The sequence below is a fragment of the Hyaena hyaena genome, unplaced genomic scaffold (assembly GCF_003009895.1).
Source record: "Hyaena hyaena isolate Hyena2069 unplaced genomic scaffold, ASM300989v1 scaffold_546, whole genome shotgun sequence".
Taxonomy (NCBI): Eukaryota; Metazoa; Chordata; class Mammalia; order Carnivora; family Hyaenidae; genus Hyaena; species Hyaena hyaena.
In genome coordinates this window covers 642,895-663,096 of record NW_024081179.1, presented here as the reverse complement: position 1 = coordinate 663,096, position 20,202 = coordinate 642,895, and the positions used below count along the sequence as shown (strand labels likewise).

The following is a 20,202-nucleotide window of genomic DNA, read 5'->3' as shown; positions in this document are numbered from 1 at the left end:
ACTCTGAAACATCCCTTCTGTCCTCGTATCTGCAATTCAAATAAGGTGAATTGTAATCCAGTGCGCACAGCACTTGTCTGCCACAAACAGTTCCAGTAACGAGTTCTGAGTGCTACAAGCAGGCAAGCCCACCCGCGGTGGCTCCATGGCCTACACAGTAATGGACACACCGTGACCAGCTAGTGGCGGACAACCCTGATCACCCACCCCAGGCACCGCGAGGCGTCACGGGGCCATTGGTAGCAGACCACCGGGCTCACAGCTTAGCCCCTTTAGAAGGTCACTCGGTTGAAACAGAAGAGAAATCAAGACTGATAACAAGGAAAACCAAAGCTACATTCCAAGGCCATGAGGACCGGCCGAACAGGGACCCACTTCCATATACACTCAGGCTTAAGAAGTCGTTCCTGCAAACATTAAACACCTTATGGCTCTTTCATACACAGTGATTACAGAAACATACTTACTTTGTCCCATCAAATACAATGGATTTGACTTGACCGCACTGTCTAAAGAGAGACTGTAGTTGTTTATAGTAGAGAAATCCGTAGGGAGGGAGGTGCTTCAGCTGTAACACACGAGGCAGCATTCGTTAGAGCAGACGGAGGGGCTGAGGAAGCAGGCACGACGTTCATAAGCTAGAGCTGCCACACGTTACTTCAGTTCACAAGAACATAGTTTACTGTCTTTAAACCATAAGACATAGACTCTAAGGACAAGTTTATCTAACGACTAATGACTTTTACATTGTGACTAAGCTTGTATAATAAATATATGCTAGGGGCACCTGGGTGGCTCTGTCAGCTGAGCGTCCGACTTTGGCTCAGATCATGATCTCATTGTTCGTGGGTTCGAGCCCCACGTCGGGCTCTGTGCTGACAGCTCAGAGCCTGGAGCCTGTTTCAGATTCTGTATCTCCCTCTCTCTCTGACCCTCCCCTGCTCATGCTGTCTCTCTCTCTCTCTCAGAAATAAATAAAAACATTTTAAAAAATTAAAAATAATAATAATAGGGGCGCCTGGGTGGCTTAGTCGGTTAAGCGTCTGACTCGCTTGGGTCATGATCTCGCGGTTCGTGGGTTCGAGCCCCGCGTCAGGCTCTGTGCTGACTGCCAGCTCAGAGCCTGGAGCCTCTTTCGGTTTGTGACTCCCTCTCTCTCTGACCCTCCCCTGCTCACGCTGTCTCTCTCTCTCCTAGAAATAAATAAAACATTAAAAAATAATAATAATAATAATAAATACATACTAAATATATCAAGGCTAATTCTGTTAAAATAATCCAAAAGTCCAACAGAAAAAAAACAAGTTGTTTTTTATTTTACCTTCAGCAAGCTGATGAACATGTCTCTCGGCAAGACCCCTCCCATGTACACAACGTGAGCACCGGCAGGAGCCCTGCCCCACACAGTGTGACCACAAGTCAAGCACACTGAGCCACGAACCTCCCCAGCCCCGATTGCCGGCTTCCTCCCTTCCGTCTGGGGGACCCGCGCTCCAGGCCCTGGCTGGGCAGGGCACCCGGAGCCCGTGTACCTGCAGCCGGGCCCTGTCTGTCCCAGGCCCCAGGAGGGTGGGAGGGGGCAAGGGGGGGGGACGCCTGGGCTCTGAGCTGCCTGGTCAAGTGTCCCAAGCAGGGCATGGAGCCACCTTAGGACTCACCCACCACAGGAAGTAGGGGTGACGTAAGTCCCCACATTGAGGGGTCAGTGCGAGGCTCAGAGAAGCGCAATACACAATGCGTAACAAATGGCCTGCCAGGTAGGTGGCAAGTCAATGCGAGCTACCCTCTGGTTTCCTAGCGCACACGGCAGGCTAGGGCCTGGCCCTGGACCGCACCTGATAAGGACCGCTCGGGGTCCATCTTACCATGCGCAGGGCAGGGGAGAAAACCACACTGGAGTCAAGGAGGCCCCACGAAAGAGCCTCATCCAGCCTGAAGACCCACAGGGGCCAAGTCCCCAGCAGCGACAAAAGGCTAATGACTACCTTGTACATTAAAATTCCTTTCCTTGGTTTCGGAGGGCATCCCAGCCTCCTGCCCCCAGGCTGAGCACCAGCAACGTTCCGGCCTATTACCAGTAAGCATTAGCCATAAATATGTAACTTCTTAAGGCTTCTTTCAAGCCAGGTCTGCAAAAGGAAGCAAGACCGAGCGGCAAGTAGACGTAGGTGACAAGGTCAAACAAGCCATTACTCCCCACGGGAGGGCAACAAATCCCCGGGCGCACGCAACAAGGGAAATGGCCAGAGAAAGAGCCCCACGGTAGCCACAGGGAAACAGAGCCCCTACCACGACGGTGGTCTTCGGGTCTTTGCCGGCCAGTTCCCTCACCGCCATCTCCTCGTCAGGCTGTCCGAAAGTGAAGTAATTTGGGTAAAAAGCACCTGCCAATACAACCTGGAAGAGAATTGCATTTTCATGAAGGAACATTATCTGTCAGTCTGTCTCACCAGTATGCTAGTCTTTTCCCCGGGCGACACTAACAACTGTTAAGGTAAAAAATGAGTTTATATTTTAAAAAACTAGCCCTTCGGGGCGCCTGGCTGGCTTAGTCGGTTAAGCGTCCAACTTTCGCTTAGGTCATGATCTCGCGGTTCGTGGGTTCGAGTCCCGCGTCGGGCTCTGTGCTGACTGCCGGCTCAGAGCCTGGAGCCTGTTTCAGTCTGTGACTCCCTCTCTCTCTGACCCTCTCCTGCTCATGCTGTCTCTCTCTCTCTCTCCTAGAAATAAATAAAACATTAAAAAAAAAAAAACAAAAAAAAAACCCTAGCCCTTCTACCAACTGAGTCAAAAGCCCCAATTCTGGTTATTTCATCGTAATAAGAGAAGCTTATTACATCCAGAAACTATCTGGAAATAGTCTTTCTTCAAAAGACACAGAGCCCATCTCAGAAGGAGGGCTGGGAAACAGTGCTGAGCACAAGTGGGGCACAAATGACCGCCACTTTCCCACCTGCTGCCTGTCACACTCACCTCTATGGGAAGGGCACCTCCCCAGATTCTGAGGGGCACATCCAATGCACACTTCTAAAAAGCACTCTGCAGCGGCACCTGGGGGGCTCAGTGGGTTAAACATTCAACTTCAATTCAGGTCACGATCTCATAGCTCGTGAGTTAGAGCCCTGCGTCGGGCTCTGTGCTGACAGCTCAGAACCTGAAGCCTGCTTCAGATTCTGTGTCTCCATCTCTCTCTCTCTCCCCCTCCCCAGTTTGTGCTCTGTCTCTCTCTCTCTCTCAAAAATAAACATTAAAAAAACAATTTTTAAGGCCCTCTCCAAAGTGTCCCCTCTTCAATCAAAGTATTCAAAACACATACTCAGAGAAGACTCTCCCTTGCCCTAAGGCAATCTGACACCCAGAAAAACACTGTTTTCCATCATCATTCCATTTAAAGACCTACAACCCAGCCCGAGGTGCTGATGCATACAGATGTATCCTCCTCTGGGCCCCAAAGCAGAAGCATTCGCCACCTTTCTAGGACATGCTTTCCTGCACACAATCCCTGTAAGGTCCTATCCAACAAGCTAACTTGATTATGGCCTCCACAGTTAATATTTCCAGTATAAGGAAATAGCTTGTATGTGTTGAGTAACATGAAGACCATTTTTAGTTTCTTAAAAGCAAAACCCCAAGGCCCTCTCCTGAAGCAGGAGTAATGGCTGGCGTGCTCCAGAAACGTGCCTCTGGAGACTAGCGATGGATCCAAATGAGCAGCTTCATGATGTGGAAAACCTAAACTATGCAGTGTAAGAGTGCTTCCTAATCCAAAAGCAGGATGAACACCATGGACATAAAATCTCTTCTGAGACATGATTTGTATCAGGAAGACAGAGTAAGTGCTCTCTCAACCATAACACCAGACACGGAGGAAGGGTCAGGACGGATGTCCTGGAGGCCGCAGCACACCTGCAGGATGAACCGCTGCTTATAGACGTACTCCTGGTCCACGACAGGCCGCCGAGAGTCCACGTACATGTTGAACTGTGAGACCCGATTCTTCAATTCTTCATATAACTCAGCCACCTAAGAAAAACACATGGAAATATGAGGTGTCGAAGTACCCATGCCATTCGGAAAAGTGAAAACACCGGAAAACAAGCACACAATTGGGAAAGCATTCATACATCTGTGAGATTAAACATGAAATTCATTTAGAGTCCTCTTATCAAAGACAAATTACTAAGAAATGGAAAGGACGCTAAACAATAACAACACTAACAGAAAACACCAGGATGGGGCACCTGGGGGGCTCAGTCAATAACGTGTCCAACTCTTTTGATTTCGGCTCACGTCATGATCCCAGGGTCATGGGATCGAGCCCCGCGTTGGGCTCCACACTGACAGCATGGAGACTGCTTGGGATTCTCTCTCTGTCCCTTCCCACTCATGCTCTGTTCTCTCTCTCTGCTCCCCCCCAAGTAAATAAATAAACATTAACAAAAAAGAAAATGCCAAGATATAAAACTGTATATGCTTCACGATCCCAATTTCTAAGTGCACGTGCACACACAACCACTAGAAATACGCACCCACAATGCACTGTGGGCATCGCAAGAACAGGTAACCAGACCATCTGCTCTGCTTTATGTTCTGCATGCACCTCGGAGCCCCCACCATAACATGTACTGCTTTTGTAATTAAAAACTAGTTTAAGTGACCAATGGTTCAACAGTTGCTCTGAACAACAAAAAAAAATCACCCAGTTGCTATCCAAACCATCTCATACAGAACATCAAACTTCAATGTACCCACACACAAGAATAACACCACCAAATACCTATCAATGATCACAAAATTATCTTAATGAACTAAAAAAGGAAAAAACTATACAAACCAAGGTGTGAACCTTAACTGGAAAAAAACAACTAAAAAGAATAGGAAAGATAGAAAAACTTAAAAGCCATGATGTGTGAGAATGTGGAAAAGGCCTGGCACTGGAAGAAGAACTAAGCCCATCACCTCCATGTTAGCCGATGCACTTCCATGTTCCAGAAGACTTTTTTTAAAAATGTTATTTATTTTGAGACAGAGACAGTGAGTGGGGAAGAGAGAGAGAAAGAGAGAGGAAGACAGAGAATCCCAAGCAAGCTTCTTGCTGTCAGTGCAGAGCCAGACATGGGGCTTGAACTCACAAAACTCTGGGGTCATGACCTGAGCTGAAATCGAGTCAGATACTTAATCCCCTGAGCCACCCAGGTGCCCCCTCCTGAAACCTTCCTTAAGGCTGTCGTAACACATGACTTCTCTAGTTAAAAATCAGTTTAGCAGATGGAAGTTCTCTGCTTCTCCCATTCCTGAAATGCAACTAGAGCAGCACAAACCACCCTGCACACCTAGGAAGCTGATCTGAGGATTAACACAACAACCTGCACAACTTCAGCCACAGAACTCAGCAGGTGCGCCGTGCAGAGAGGTAAACTGGGGGAGAGAGAGACGCCGCGGAGGTAAGGAGATGTTTTTGTTTGCAGAGACAGGACAGGGACGGGGGAGAGTATAGGAAAAGCACCCCCCCCCCCACTGCAAAGCAGCTGGAGAGAAAGAGAAGAGTGGAAAAACCCACAAATGTCTAAACAAGGAGAAAGGAGAAAGGCCAGGGTTTCAGTACCATTAGACTCCACAAACAGGGAAGCGCAGAGTCAGAAATTCTGCAGCTAGCGGTGCTCTGGTGGGAAGTGCGAATCCCCAGGAGAGGACAGCGAGGGCTGAGGGGTCCTCAGGCCACATGAGGAGAGGCGGTTCCCCCGCTGGGAGGACATTTGGTGGAGGCTGTGCAGCCTGCACACAGGCAAAGGTCCCCACGGACCCCGGAGAACAGCTACATTTGCTGGTGCTGGAACAAGAACACCAGGGCACAGTGAGGCCTGGTGCCAGTTGTGTGCTGGGATTTGCCACAGTCCCTGAACCACTGTGGCTACGTGATGGCACAAGCTTTCTCTGGGGCGGGCTAACACCTGGCCGTAGTCTCCGGGCCTCTGCAGTGGCGAGGCTGGGTCAGCATTCCCGGAGGCAAGCCAGCACCTGGCCACTGCTTGGAGACCCTTGCCCAGATCTGAGTGGGTCAAAGCCACAGGGCCCTCAGAAGTGAGGAGTTTAGAAACACAGCCCCATCTGAGATAAAACTCGGGAGAGGTGCCACCTGGCAGGGTGAAAGCTTGGTGGCTGACAGTGTAGACACAGGAGGTAGACAAAGGAGGGGTACCTGATGGCAGGTCAGTGAGAGCATGGGATTCTGATGATAGAGATTGGGAAGCTGGGGGACTCCATTCTCACCTCTCGCATGCCTGTGCGCACACACACGCCACACCAATCCACCCCAACAAGCTACGCAGCACCACCTACTGGAGAACAGAGCCGTTACACCAAGCCCCGTCCAACTGTGCCAACCAAGCCCTAGAGGATGACCACAAGTCTCCCCACCTGCTCAGTGTACAGACTATAAAGTACTTCTAGTTTAACCTCTAGGGAAATTGAATGTAATTTCATTCAGATTTCACTCTACTCACTGGTCCACCTATAGATTCTTTTTTCTCTTTTTCTTTTGTTATTCTTGGGTACAGAAACAGAAAAAAAAAGTATTTTTACTTCCTGTTTTGATAAAAAGTTCTTTTACTTTTTTACTATATTCTTAATTTTTAGTAAATTTTTTATTCTACTTTACTTTCTTCATTTTATTCTATTTTATGGCATACTTTTTTTTAATTTTTAAACTTTTTCTTACTTTTTTCTTTTTTTTCTTTTCTTTCCCTAATTTCTCTATTCTATTAAGCTTCTTTCAACAAGCAGACCAAAACACTCCTAGGATCGAGCCTCCTTTATTTGATTCTTTTGTGCTGTTTTCAATTTTTCAATTTTTACTTTTTATTCTTTTTCTTCCTCCAAAACGACAAAAAGAAGGAATTCACCCCAAAAGAGAGAACAGGAAAAAATGACAGCCAGGGACTTAATCAACACAGATATAAACAAGATGTCTGAACCAGAATTTAGAGTCACGATAATAAGAATACTAGGTAGGGTTGATTAAAAAAAAAAAAACACAGAATCTCTTTCTGCAGAGATTCAAAGAAGTAAAATCTAGTCAGGATGAAATTAAAAATGCAGTAACTGAGATGCAATCTCAAATGGATGCCACAGTGTCAAGGATGGATGAAGCAGACCAGTCAATTAGGGGTATAGAAGACTAAATTATGGAGAATGATGAAGCAGAAAAAGGGGAAACTAAGGCAAAAGAGCACAATGTAAGAATTTGAGAACTCAGTAACTCATTAAAAAGGAATAACATCTGAATCATAGAGGTCCCAGAAGATGAAAAGAGAAAAGGGGTAGAAGGTTTATGTGAGCAAATCATATTGGAAAACTTTCCTAACCTGGGGAAAGACACAGACATCAAAATCCAGGAAGCACAGAGAACTCCCATTAGAGTCAACAAAAACCAACCATCCCCAAGGCATATCAGAGTCAAATTCACCAAATACACAGCAAGGAAGGAATCATGAATGCAGCAAGGGAAAAAAATCCTTAACCCACAAGGGAAGACAGATCAGATTCACAGCAGACCTATCCACAGAAACTTAGCAGTCCAGAAAAGAGGAACAGGATATATTCAATGTGCTGAATGGGAAAAATACGCAGTCAAGAATTCTTTATCCAGCAAGGCTGTATTCAAAACAAAAGGAGAAATAAAAAGTTTCCCAGACAAACAAAACTTAAAGGAGTTCATAACCACTAAACCAGCCCTACAGGAAATTTTAAGGGGGACTCTCTGAGGGGAGAAAAGATGAAGGAAAACAAAAAAGACCAAAGGCAACAAAGACTAGGAAGGACCCGAGACCACCACCAGAAACTCCAACTCTACAGGCAACAAAAAGGGAATACATTTATATATTTCTGTACTCACTCTAAATGTCAGTGGACTAAACACTCCAATCAAAAGACACAGGGTAACAGAATGGATAAGAAAACCAGATCCATCTATATGCTGTTTACAAGAGACCCACTGTAGACCTAAAGACACCTTCAGATTGAAAGTGAGGAGATGAAGAACCATCTATCATACTAATGGTCACCAAAAGAAAGCCAGAGTAGCCATACTTATATCAGTAATTTAGAATAAATACCGTAACAAGAGATGAAGTAGAGCATTATCATAATTGAGAGGACTTAATAAATCATCAATAATAAACAATAAATCATAAATAAATCAAGAAGACCTAACAATTATAACCATTTATGCCACAATGTGGGAGGACCCAAATATATATAGATCAAGCACAAACACAGAGAAACTCATTGACAATCATACCATAATAGTAGAGGACTTCAATACGCCACTTACAGCAATGGACAGATAATCTAAACAGAAAATCAACAAGGAAACAATGGCTTTGAACACCACACTGTACCAGATGGACTTAACTTAAGATATATTCAGAACATTTCATCCTAAAGCAGCAGAATACACATTCCTCTCAAGTGCACATAGAACATTCTCCAGAAGAGATCACACATGGGACATAAAAGAGATCACACATGGGACATAAATCAGTCCTCAACAAGTACATAAAGATCGAGATCATACCGTGCCTATTTTCAGATCACAATGCAATGAAACTCAAAATCAAACACAAGAAAAAATTTGTAAAGATAACAAAGCTTGGAGACTAAAGAACTCCTATTACAGGCTGAATGGGCTAACAAAGAAGTTAAAGAGGAAATTAAAAATTACATGGAAGCCAATGAAAACGGTAACGCCACAGACCAAAGCCTGTGGGACTCAGCAAAGGCGGTCACAAGAGGGACATGTACAGCATCCCAGGCCTTCCTAAAGAAGGAAGAAAGGTCTCAGATACACAACCTAACCTTACACCTTAAGAGATGGAAAAAGAACAGCAAATAAAACCTCAAACCAGCAGAAGATGGAAAATAATAAAGATGAGAGTAGAAATCAATGCTATTGAAACCAACCAACCAACCAACCAACCAACATAGAACAGATGAATGAAACCAAGAGCTGGTTCTTTGAATTAACAAAACTGACAAACTCCTAGCCAGACTGCTCAAAAAGAAAAAGGAAAGGACCCAAATAAATAAAATCAAGAATGAAAGAGGAGAGATCACAACCAACACTGCAGAAATACAAACAATAATAAAGAGAATATTATGAGCAATTATATGCCAATTAATTGAGCAATCTAGAAGAAATGGACAAATTCCTTGTGTAAACTATCAAAACTGAAACAGGAAGAAATAGGAAATTTGAACTGACCCATAACCAGTAAAGAAACTGAATTAGTGGCTTAGTCGGTTAAGCGTCCGACTTTCGCTTAGGTCATGATCTCGTGGTTCGTGGGTTCGAGCCCCGTGTCGGGCTCTGTGCTGACTGCCAGCTCAGAGCCTGGAGCTTATTTCAGAGTCTGTGTCTCCCTCTCTCTCTGACTCTCCCCTGCTCACACTGTCTCTCTCTCTCTCCTAGAAATAAAAAAAATTTTTTTTAAATTTAAAAAAATAAAAAAGAATTTGAATTAGTAATCAAAAATCTCCCAAAAAACAAGAGTCCAGTGCCAGATGGCTTTCCAGAGGAATTCTACCAAACATTTAAAGAATAGTTTAACATCTATTCTTTTGAAGTTGTTCCAAAAAATAGAAATGGAAGAAGTTCCAAACTCATTCTATGAAGCCAGCATTACCTTGATTCCAAAACCAAAGACCCCAATAAAAAGGAGAACTACAGACCAATATCCCTGATGAACATGAATGCAAAAATCCTCAACGAGATACTAGCCAACTGGATCCAACAATACACTAAAAGACAAGAAACAAAATATAGAGGCATCTGGGTGGCTCAGTAGGTTAAGCGTCCGACTGCGGCTCAGGTCATGATCTCACAGTTCGTGGGGCAAAGTCCCACATCGGGCTCTGTGCTGACAGCTCAGAGCCTGGAGCCTGCTTCAGATTCTGCATCTCCCTCTCTGACCCTCCCCTGCTCACGCTGTCTGTCTGTCTCTCTCTCAGAAAAAAACAAAAAACACCACATGAAAAAAAAAGAGAGACAAAATATAGAAAGGGTCCAAATGTCCATCAACTGACAAATGGATAAAAAAGATGTGGTACGTGGGGCGCCTGGGTGGCTTATTTGGTTAAGCGTCCGACTTTCGCTTAGGTCATGATCTCGCAGTTCGTGGGTTCGAGCCCTGCGTCGGGCTCTGTGCTGACTGCCAGCTCAGAGCCTGGAGCCTGTTTCAGTCTGTGACTCCCTCTCTCTCTGACCCTCCCCTGCTCACGCTGTCTCTCTCTCTCCTAGAAATAAATAAAACATTAAAAAAAAAAAAAAGATGTGGTACGTATATATAATGAAGTAGTACTCAGCAATCAAAAAGAAATCTTGCCATTTGCAACTACGGGGATGGAACTAGAGGATATTATGCTAAACAAAATTAGAGAAAGACAAATATCCTATGACTTCACTCATACGTAGAATTTAAGATACAAAACAGATGAACATAAGGGAAGGGAGGCAAAAATAATATTAAAACAGAGAAGGAGATAAAACATAAGAGACTCTTGAATATGGAGAAGAAACAGAGGGTTGCTGGAGGGGTTGTGGGAGGGGGATGGGCTAAATGGGGAAGGGGTGTTGGGGAGGACACGTGCTGGGATGAGCACTGGGGGTTACACACAGGAGATGAATCACTGGATTCCACTCCTGAAATCATTACTGCACTAGATGCTAACTAACACGGATGTAAATTTTAAAACATAATAATAAATAAGCAGTTTTAAATTATGCAAATCACTTTCTCTGACCAAAATGCAGTAAAATCTTAAATGAACAAAACAAGGTATCTAAAAATATTTCTAACTGGAAATTCAAACATTCTTCTTAAAATCTCTTCCGTCAAGGAGAAAACTGACACTAAAAGAAGCTACAGGCAGGAGTAACAACACTCCCTCCTTATCATAAACCAACTAGCCAACTGGATGTGGCCCAAACTGTACACGAGAAAATACACAGCTTTAGATGCTTTTAATTAGAAAAACTTGGAAGCGCTAATGGATTAACTACCTGTCTCAGGAAGACTAAAATAGTAAACCAAGCAACAAAGAACTAAATTAACGGAAAAAATCAGGGCGCCTGCGTGGCTCAGTTGGTAGAGCATCTGACTTGATTTCAGCTCAGGTCATGATGTCATGGTTTGTGGGATCGAGCCCCGTGTCGAGCCCACTGTCAGTGCAGAGCCTGCTTGGGGTTCTCTCGCTCCCCCTCACTTTCTGCCCCTCCCCTGCTTGCACTCCCTCTCTCAAAATAAATAAACATTAAAAAAAAAAAAAAAAAAAAACAGAAAAAAACAAAAGGTTAATCAGGCAATATCCTCTAATTTTCTCCTTCCCCAAAAATACCTACACAGTTAAATTGACAAATCAAACCCTTGAAAGGGTTTCCCTTGAAAGGAAACCAGGCGGAGCATGCTGCAAACTGTGCAGTGACGGGGGAGCACAGCAGACCTGGGTCACCCTCACCGTGCACGTTCCCAAGACAGGCGAGGCTCCTGGGACATGGCCGCGAAAGCCCTCGGAACTTCCTGCCTCAGAGGAGTGTCTTGTCTGCCTGAGGTCCTGGGCCTGACAAAGCGTTTGCAGTAGCAAAAGGGTTTACAGCGGAGCAGCCGCCATGCGCTACCGGCAGGGCCTCTGCAGAGCTGACAACCAAGTGACCAGGGTCAGCTCTGCGGGGCCTCCTTCAGGCGGAACTGACACCATGGCCGGAACGAGCCTCCATGGTTGGCACCCTTCCCGAGTGCTGTCACCACGGCTGCCGTGCCCACAGGCCCACGCGGAGGAAGCAGCTGAAGCCCCGTACCTGCTCGCTCCGGGCTTCTCCCCCGAGCCTGCTACCTGGGCTCACTTCAGTGCGTGTCCTTTAGCTATAAGAAACTAGAACCATGGGTGTCACAGCTTTTCTGAGATCTGTGAGTCCTTCTGGTGAATCACTGAGCCCAACGGTGGTCTGGGGGCCCCTTGGACACACACACTAATCAGGAATCAGAGAAAGCACAAGTACACAGTACTTATGAAAATGAAGAATGAGAAAATGAAGCCGCCACTTCGGAAATTATAAGAATACCATATTGAATGTATGTAATTAAATACATATAACGTTTAACAAACAGACAAGTCATATAAGTATTATACGTAGCCACAAATGTTTATGAATTATATAAAAACTGTATCATAAATGCACAGCACATATATAAATTCCACTAAAGCTGGAACTCTCACTTACCACCCTGTGTATTGTGGGTACTTAACAACATTTAATAAATCTTTATATTCATTCAAAGAATTTACAACTTACCTCTCTAATTCTCTTGATTTGAATGTAATTTAACCGTCCCCAGTCAAGTTCATCCTTTAAATAGAGGCAGAACACTCAATATCAGTTAACAAATTAGAGCCGATTTGGCTACCGTAACACACAGATCTCACCCAGAAACATACGTGAGAAAGAACATGGGCACCGACAAGACACGGCACAGCGGACACCTTACGAGGCGGCTGACAGGGAACTCACGCAGCTGTTGCGGGGACACCTGGAGCCGAGGCAACTTTGAACACACAAACCTGTCAATAGTCTTTGAACCTAATCAGCTTGGAAGAGAACAAAACCTGATCAAATAATAAACAAATTTAAAAAAAGGAGACCTTCACATTGAGTTCCTTAAAGCCTGTTATCTAAATAAAACTCAGGAGACAACAGCTAAAGGAGAGGCTTCGGGATTCTTTGTTGTTTGTGTTTTGTTTTGTGTGTACGTATCATTCATCGTCAAGTTGGCTCACACACCGTGTACAGTGTGCTCTTGGCTTCAGGAGTAGGTTCCCGTGATTCACAGCTTGCGTTCAACACCCAGTGCTCCTCCCAACATGTGCCCTCCTCCGTGCTCATCCCCCATTCCCCCTCCTCCCCCATCCCCCTATCAACCCTCAGGTTAGTTCTCTGTATTTGAGTCTCTTACGGTTTGCCTCCCTCCCTCTCTGTTTGAAACTATTTTCCCCTTCCCTCCCCCATGGTCTTAAGTTTCTCAAGTTCCACGTACGAATGAATGAAAACATACAATATCTGTCCTTCTCTGCCTGACTTATTTCACTCAGCATAACACCCTCCAGCTCCATCCACACTGTTGCAAATGGCAAGATTCAGAGGGGCACATGCACCCCAATGGTTACAGCAGCACTACCAACAACAGTCAGAGTGTGGCAAGAGCTCAGTGTCCACCACTGACGAATGGATCCAGAAGAGGGGCTGTGTACAGCACGGAACGCTACCCGGTGGTAAGAGAGAGTGAAGTCCTGCCATCTGCGGGTTCCTAGCTGCAAACGGCACCTCCAGGCACATCCCCGCAGGCACGAAGCAGTCGAAGCAGAGGCGGCCCCAGACCCAAGTGAAGGATCACCAGGACGTGGGGGCGGACGGCCACCTCGCTGCGGGCCCCGGGAGCCACCTCCACAGTAACCACTGCCCTGAAGACAGGCTCCAAAGCACTTCGCCACAGACTGCCTCTGCTGGCTTCGGCCAGCCGCCCGCTGAGGACAGGCAACAGTGACCTCGGCTCAGGCCTGGCGCTCTCCTGTGTCACCTGGGGTGACCAGGCCAAACGAGAGACACTCGGCAGAGTCTCCCTAGATCCCTGACACCCAAATATGAACAGAAGAAGCAGCTGACCAACCTTCGGGTGCCGAAGCTCTCCTCTCTGTCTGCAAGCCTGCCAAGTCTGAAAAGAAATGGCCCAGTTTCAAAACACTTTAGTAGCTAATCAAAATTTGTTAGAGTCTAATTTCCACACATTCTGACCACAGAAAACTTAACAAATTTAATTTTTTCCTAACAACTTCATAACACTTGACTCCCCCACCCCCCGCATCTACTTCATCCAACACCGTTTGTTCAACATTGAACACCAACAAGCCTCACGGTGCTTTCGGCCGAGAAAGGGCTCTGGTCCGAGCGCATGCTAATGCCCTGTGGTGGCTGCTCCCCGCCGCCCAGAGAACACTTACTCTAAACGCCTCAACAAGTGCAATGCAGTCACTCTTGCTGCTGCCGGAGAAATTCACTTTGTTCCTACAGAGAACAAACAGTGTCATTCGATGCCCTTAATAAGTGACTTTTAAAAATATGAATGCTAGCAGTGCCTGGGTGGTTCAGTCAGCTAAGCGTCCAAGTCTTGATTTCAGCTCAGGTCATGATCTCACGGTGCATGGGATCCAGTCTGTCAGGCTCCGCAATGCCCCTGCTTGGGATTCTCTCTCCTCCCTCTCAAAATAAATACTTAAGAAAAAATATATATATACAAACGCTAAATACCTGTATCCATCAAGATGCTGCCTAAAAGGCATCGCAAAAAAGTTCTTCAAGGAAAGTGCTGCGGCTGGCGGGAAGAACGAAGACTAGGTGAGGCTGGCAGAGCGGGGCCACAGCCTCCCGCACGCTGCCCCGCGCCCACGCTTACCTATAATGAGACATTCGTCGAGACACCCAAACACGTGACCAAGGACTATGAGTTTACCGAGCTGCTGGTTAACAGGAAGCTGGGCCAAAACTCTTCCTAAGAAGGTCAGCTCGCCATCGTGGGGGCTCTCGTCCTCTCTCTGCCCACTCACTGCAAGCGCTCCGACCTTTAGGAGATAAATGAGTGTTGTTAGCAAGCACGGACTTATTCGGGCCCTTTTTCCCAGGAGGCAGGGAGTCTAAACAGGAAATGATGAGCAAATTTGGGTAAGGTTCTAAACGACATCTTGGGGCACCTGGGTGGCTCAGTTGGTTAAGTGTCCAACTTCGGCTCAGGTCAAGATCTCACGGTTCATGGGTTTGAGCCCCGCGTTGGGCTCTGTGCTGACAGCTCAGAGCCTGGAGCCTGTTTCAGATTCTGTGTCTCCCTCTCTCTCTGACCCTCCCCTGCTCACAGTTCTCTCTCAGAAAATAAATAAAAACATGTTTTAAAAAATTAAAAAATAAAAGACATCTAAATGGACTTATGAAAATTTGATACTACCAAGAAAATCCTTTTAATTTGTTTTTTGGAACTTACAACACATTTTCTTATTTTTTAAAAAGAGTGACTCTGGGAGGTAAGGCTCAAGACACTCCCACAAACAGCATGCATGATACAAAACCAAAGGCCTAACTGTCACATCACACACCCCACAACGTATTCAACTGTCAGCATGAGAAAACTTCCTTGCCTTGACAAAGTGTATCTCAGAGAAACCCAGAGAGATATCAGAACAAAGGTGAAATACCAGAGCACTCCCAGCGTCAAGGGCCAGAAGACGAGCTACAGCCCCAAGAAGCACTGCACAGGCCAAGGCCCCAGGGCTGCAGGCAGCGAGGGCACAGCAAGCTGGGGGTCAGGAGCCCAAGACTCTGAGGAGGCAGAGCAGTTTCCAGCAAGGGAACCCACGAGCTAGAACGTGTGTGAGAACCACATGGAGACAGAACCGCAGGGAAAGAGTGGCCGAGCTGACGGGCACTGGCAGGCAGACCTGGTCAGGTGGAGCTGCCCTAGAGACCTTGGGCATCGCCTTACACACTCGTCCCGCACAGCCTTTGAGGAAGGAATACCCAAACCCACTTGGGATTTGCTACCCCCACATCTGTAGAAGGTGCATTTAAGAATAACCGCTCATTCTTAATAAAGACCCTCGAGAAAGTTGAGATAAAAGGAACTTACCTAAACATCATAAAAGCCATCTATGAGAAGCCCTCAGCTAACATCATCCTCAACGGGGAAAAACTGAGAGCTTTCCCCTGAGGTCAGGAACACGACAGAGATGTCCACTCTCACCACTGTTGTTTAACACAGTGCTGGAAGTCCTCGCATCAGCCATCAGACAACAAAAGGAAATCAAAGGCATCAGAATTGGCAAAGAGGAAGTCAAACTTTCACTTTTCACATACGACATGAAACTCTACATAGAAAACCCGACAGACTTCACCAGAAGCCTACTAGAACTGATCCATGAATTCAGCAACGTTGCAGGGTACAAAATCAACGTACTGAAATTGGTTGCACTTTTATACACCAACAATGAAGCAACAGAAAGAGAAATCAAGAAACGGATCCCATTCACAGTTGCACGAAAAAACATAAAATACCTCAGAATAAACCTAACCAAAGATAGAAGATCTGTATGATGAAAACTATAGAAAACTTATGAAGGAAATTGAAGAAGACACAAAGAAATGGAAAAACATTCCATGCTCATGAGTCAGAAGAATATTGTTAAAATGTCATCACTACTAAAGTAATCTGCACATTCAATGCAATCCCAATCAAAACTGCACCAGCATACTTCTCAAAACTAGAACAAACTATCCTAAAATTTGTATGGAACCACAAAAGACCCCAAGTAGCCAAAGTAATACTGAAGAAAATCAAAACGGGAGGCATCACCATCCCAGACTTTATCCTCTACTACAAAGCTGTAATCATCAAGACAGTATGGTATTGGCACAAAAACAGACACATAGACCAATGAAATAGAATTGAAAACTCAGAACTGGACCCACAAACGTATGGCCAACTAATCTTTGACAAAGCCGGAAAGAGTATCCAATGGAAAAAACACAGCCTCTTTAACAGATGGTGCTGGGAGAACTGGACAGCAACATGCAGAATAATGGAACTAGATCATTTTCTTACACCATACACAAAAATAAACTCAAAATGGATAAAGGACCTGAATGTGAGACAGGAAACCATCAAAACCCTAGAGGAGAAAGCAGGAAACAACCTCCTTGACCTCCACCGTAGCAATTTCTTCCTTGACACATCAACAAAGGCAAGGGAATCAAGAGCAAAATTAAACGATTGGGTACTCATCAAGACAAAAAGCTTCTGCACGGCAAAGGAAACAATCCATAAAACTAACAGGCAACCGATGGAATGGGAAAAGATAGTTGCAAATGACCTTATCAGATAAATGGCTAGTATCCAAAATCTATAAGGAATTCATCAAACTCCACACCCGAAAAACAAATAATCCAGTGAAAAATGGGCAGAAGATATGAACAGACACTTCTCCAAAGAGGACATCCAGATGGCCAACAGGCACATGAAATGATGCTCACCGTCCCTCCTCATTAGGGAAATACAAATCAAAACCACACTGAGATACCACCTCACACCGGTCAGAGTGCCTAAAATGAGCCAATCAGAGGACTCTAGATGCTGGCGAGGATGTGGAAAAATGGGCACCCTCCTACACTGTTGGTGGGAATGTAAACTGGCACAGCCCCTCTGGAAAACAGTGTGGAGATTCCTCAAAAAACTAACAATAGAACTCTCCTATGACCCAGCAATAGCACTGCTAGGAATTTACCCAAGGGATATAGGAGTGCTGAGGCATAGGGGCACATGTACCCCAATGTTCATAGCAGCACTCTCAACAGTAGACAAAACATGGCTAGAGCCTAAGTGTCCATCAACGGACGAATGGATCAAGAAGATGTGGTTTATCTATACTATGGAATACTCCATGGCAATGAGAAAGAATGAAATCTGGCCACGTGTAGCAACATGGATGGACCTTGAGGGTGTTATGCTGAGCGAAATAAGTCAGGCAGAAGACAGCTACCATATGTTTGCACGTATGGGAAGAGTAGGAGGAACTTAACGGAGGGCCGTGGGGGAGAAGAAGGGGGGAAATGAGGGGGGAGAGGGAGGGAGGCAAACCATGAGACTCTTGAATGCCGAGAACAAACTGAGGGCTGATGGGGGTGGGGGAGAGGGGAAGGGGGGTGATGGGCACGGGGGAGGGCACTTGTGGGGATGAGCACTGGGTGTTGTATGGAAACCAACTTGACAATAAACTATTTAAGAAAAAAAGAAAAAGAATAACCACTCAGCATTGTCACTCAGCATCGTCACACGCTGTGTGTGTCCTCTCTCCTAGCACAGCAGCAAAGGCCAGCAGGGAGGGGAGGGGCTGGGAGGGGCGCAGGGAGAGGAATCCATGCAAAGGTAAAAGCCTCAGCAAGATAACTCACAAAACTGGAGTAAAGAACAGGTGTGGAGGGCACTTGGGGGCTTAGTCGGTTGAATGTCCAACTCTTGATTTAGGCTTGGGTCATGGTCCCACTGTGGTGAGATCGAGCCCACCTCAGGCTGTGGGCTGAGTGTGGAGCCTGCTTGAGATTCTCTCTACACACCCCCACCCTGTCCCTCTCCCCTGCTGGCATGCTCTCTCTAAAATAAAAAACATGGGGCGCCTGGGTGGCTCAGTCGGTTAAGCGTCCGACTTTGGCTCAGGTCATGAGCCCACGGTGCGTCGGTTTGAGCCCCGCATAGGGTTCTGGGCTGACAGCTCAGAGCCTGGAGCCTGTTTCAGATTCTGTGTCTCCTTCTCTCTCTGACCCTCCCCTGCCCATGCTGTCTCTCTCTCTCTCTCAAAAATAAATAAAACATTTAAAATTTTTTTAAAAAAAGAGAACAGGTGTGGAGTCTGGTATCAATGATGAGGCATCACACGTGCTTTTTAAAGCAAATTCTGATTATGACAATCAAAATACCTTAAAGATATCCATGTTACAAAACTTCTAAAATTCACCCAACAACATCTTAGCTTTTCCCAGCACTGGCGAACGGTGAGACGGGCCTACCTCCTTTAGCAGAAGGATGGTTCGTTCAATGTCACTCAGACTAGGGGGAGAAAGGGCCGTTGCCAGCAAAGCTCTTGGTTCACCCATGTCCAGTAATTTCACTTTCAGTATTGTGCTTCCTAATGGACAACGCTGAAAAGAGCAAAAAAATTTAGGAACAAAATAATTAAATCAATCCACCTAACCTAACTACATATGACTAGGACTACACTGACTAGTACTTCAGAGACAGATGCAGAAGAGAGGAGGAGAGAAAAAGAAAAACAGAAGATGGAAAGAGACAAAGGGTGAGAGAAGGAGAAAGAGCAAGAGAGACAAAGAAAAAGAGGAGCTGTGCAGGCGAGGGAGGGAGAGAGACGGGGCAGGGAGGGGGGAGAGACAGATGGGGGAAGAGGCAGAGAGACAGACAGATGGGGGAGTGAGAGGAGGGGAGAGATCAATGGGGAGGAGGGAGAGAGATGGGGAGAGGGAGGAAGGGAAAGCGGGAGAAAGAAGGAAGAGGAAGATAGAGGGAAGGAAGACGAGAGGAGAGGACAAAGAGGAAGCCAGCGGCTGAGCCCATACCATGGCTGTAAAGGGGAGGAGGCCCTCCTCTCACTAGAAACTGAACGTGCATGTGAGGTCCTAGCAGAGCGCCGGGTGCTCAGTAAGTGGCGAGCCAGCGCCGGGATTAGAGACCAGTTTGGTCAGACAATGATTTTCCTGAAATCAAAATTATAACACCTACCACTGTATTACTTAGACCGTTCAATAAGACTCTGCCTATAAAGGGGCGCCTGGGTGGCTCAGTTGGTTAAGCGTCTGACTTTCGGCTCAGGTCATGACCTCATGGTTCATGGGTTCGAGCCCTGCGTCAGGCTCTGTGCTGGCAGCTCAGAGCCTGGAGCCTGTTTCAGATTCTGTGTCTCCCTCTCTCTGACCCTCCCCTGCTCATGCTGTCTCTATCTCTCTCTCTCAAAAATAAAATATTTTTTTAAAAAAGGCCCTGCCTATAAAAAGCAAACTTTGGGAATGACTAGAGAGTATTACCAACATCTCAGGGACAACGTGATCAGGGATGGAGCTGTCCCAGAAATCCCTGCGGATCAGTCTATAGCAGTGGCCTTTAGACACTCTTCCCGCACGGCCTGCAAAGGAGAGACATCCAAACGCCATCTGGCATTAATCGCTTTCACATTAGCATAAACATGTATGTAAGAATAACCATTAAATATGAAGAAAAACCCTTGATTTCTTCTACCAGACCCGGTCGGTAAAGACTAGAATAAGTTGGTTTCCAAAGACCTCTCGTGTAGGCAGACTAAGCGCTGAATTCTCCTCGGTGATCGACGGCATACAATCCAATGCATTATTTCTAAAGAAAACCACATTGGCCCCAATATGCAATGAAAATCAAAACACATTAAATACAAGAAACTTCCTGCAAATGCAAAGCTCATACGAATAAAAACACAAAATGCATAAAGTTGGCGGGAGCGGGTGTGGTCCCCCAGTGATGTGGCTGAGCAATGAGACATGCGCAGGCTGTCGGTGCCACCGTTTGCCTGGGA

General features: G+C 45.9%; 1 protein-coding gene across 1 annotated transcript in view; it reads right to left on the bottom strand.

The window, feature by feature from the left end:
• Window positions 1-20,202, bottom strand: part of TDRD9 (tudor domain containing 9) — a 104,912-nt gene that overhangs the window by 30,468 nt on the left and 54,242 nt on the right. Inside the window, exons 14-23 of the mRNA XM_039255783.1 lie at window positions 19,682-19,779; window positions 18,653-18,784; window positions 14,502-14,667; window positions 14,357-14,420; window positions 14,050-14,113; window positions 13,719-13,763; window positions 12,350-12,403; window positions 3,907-4,023; window positions 2,290-2,397; window positions 468-568 (exon numbers count right to left, since the gene is read on the bottom strand). Of these exons, the coding sequence (XP_039111714.1) occupies window positions 468-568; window positions 2,290-2,397; window positions 3,907-4,023; window positions 12,350-12,403; window positions 13,719-13,763; window positions 14,050-14,113; window positions 14,357-14,420; window positions 14,502-14,667; window positions 18,653-18,784; window positions 19,682-19,779 (949 nt within the window). The remainder of the gene's footprint in view (window positions 1-467; window positions 569-2,289; window positions 2,398-3,906; window positions 4,024-12,349; window positions 12,404-13,718; window positions 13,764-14,049; window positions 14,114-14,356; window positions 14,421-14,501; window positions 14,668-18,652; window positions 18,785-19,681; window positions 19,780-20,202) is intronic.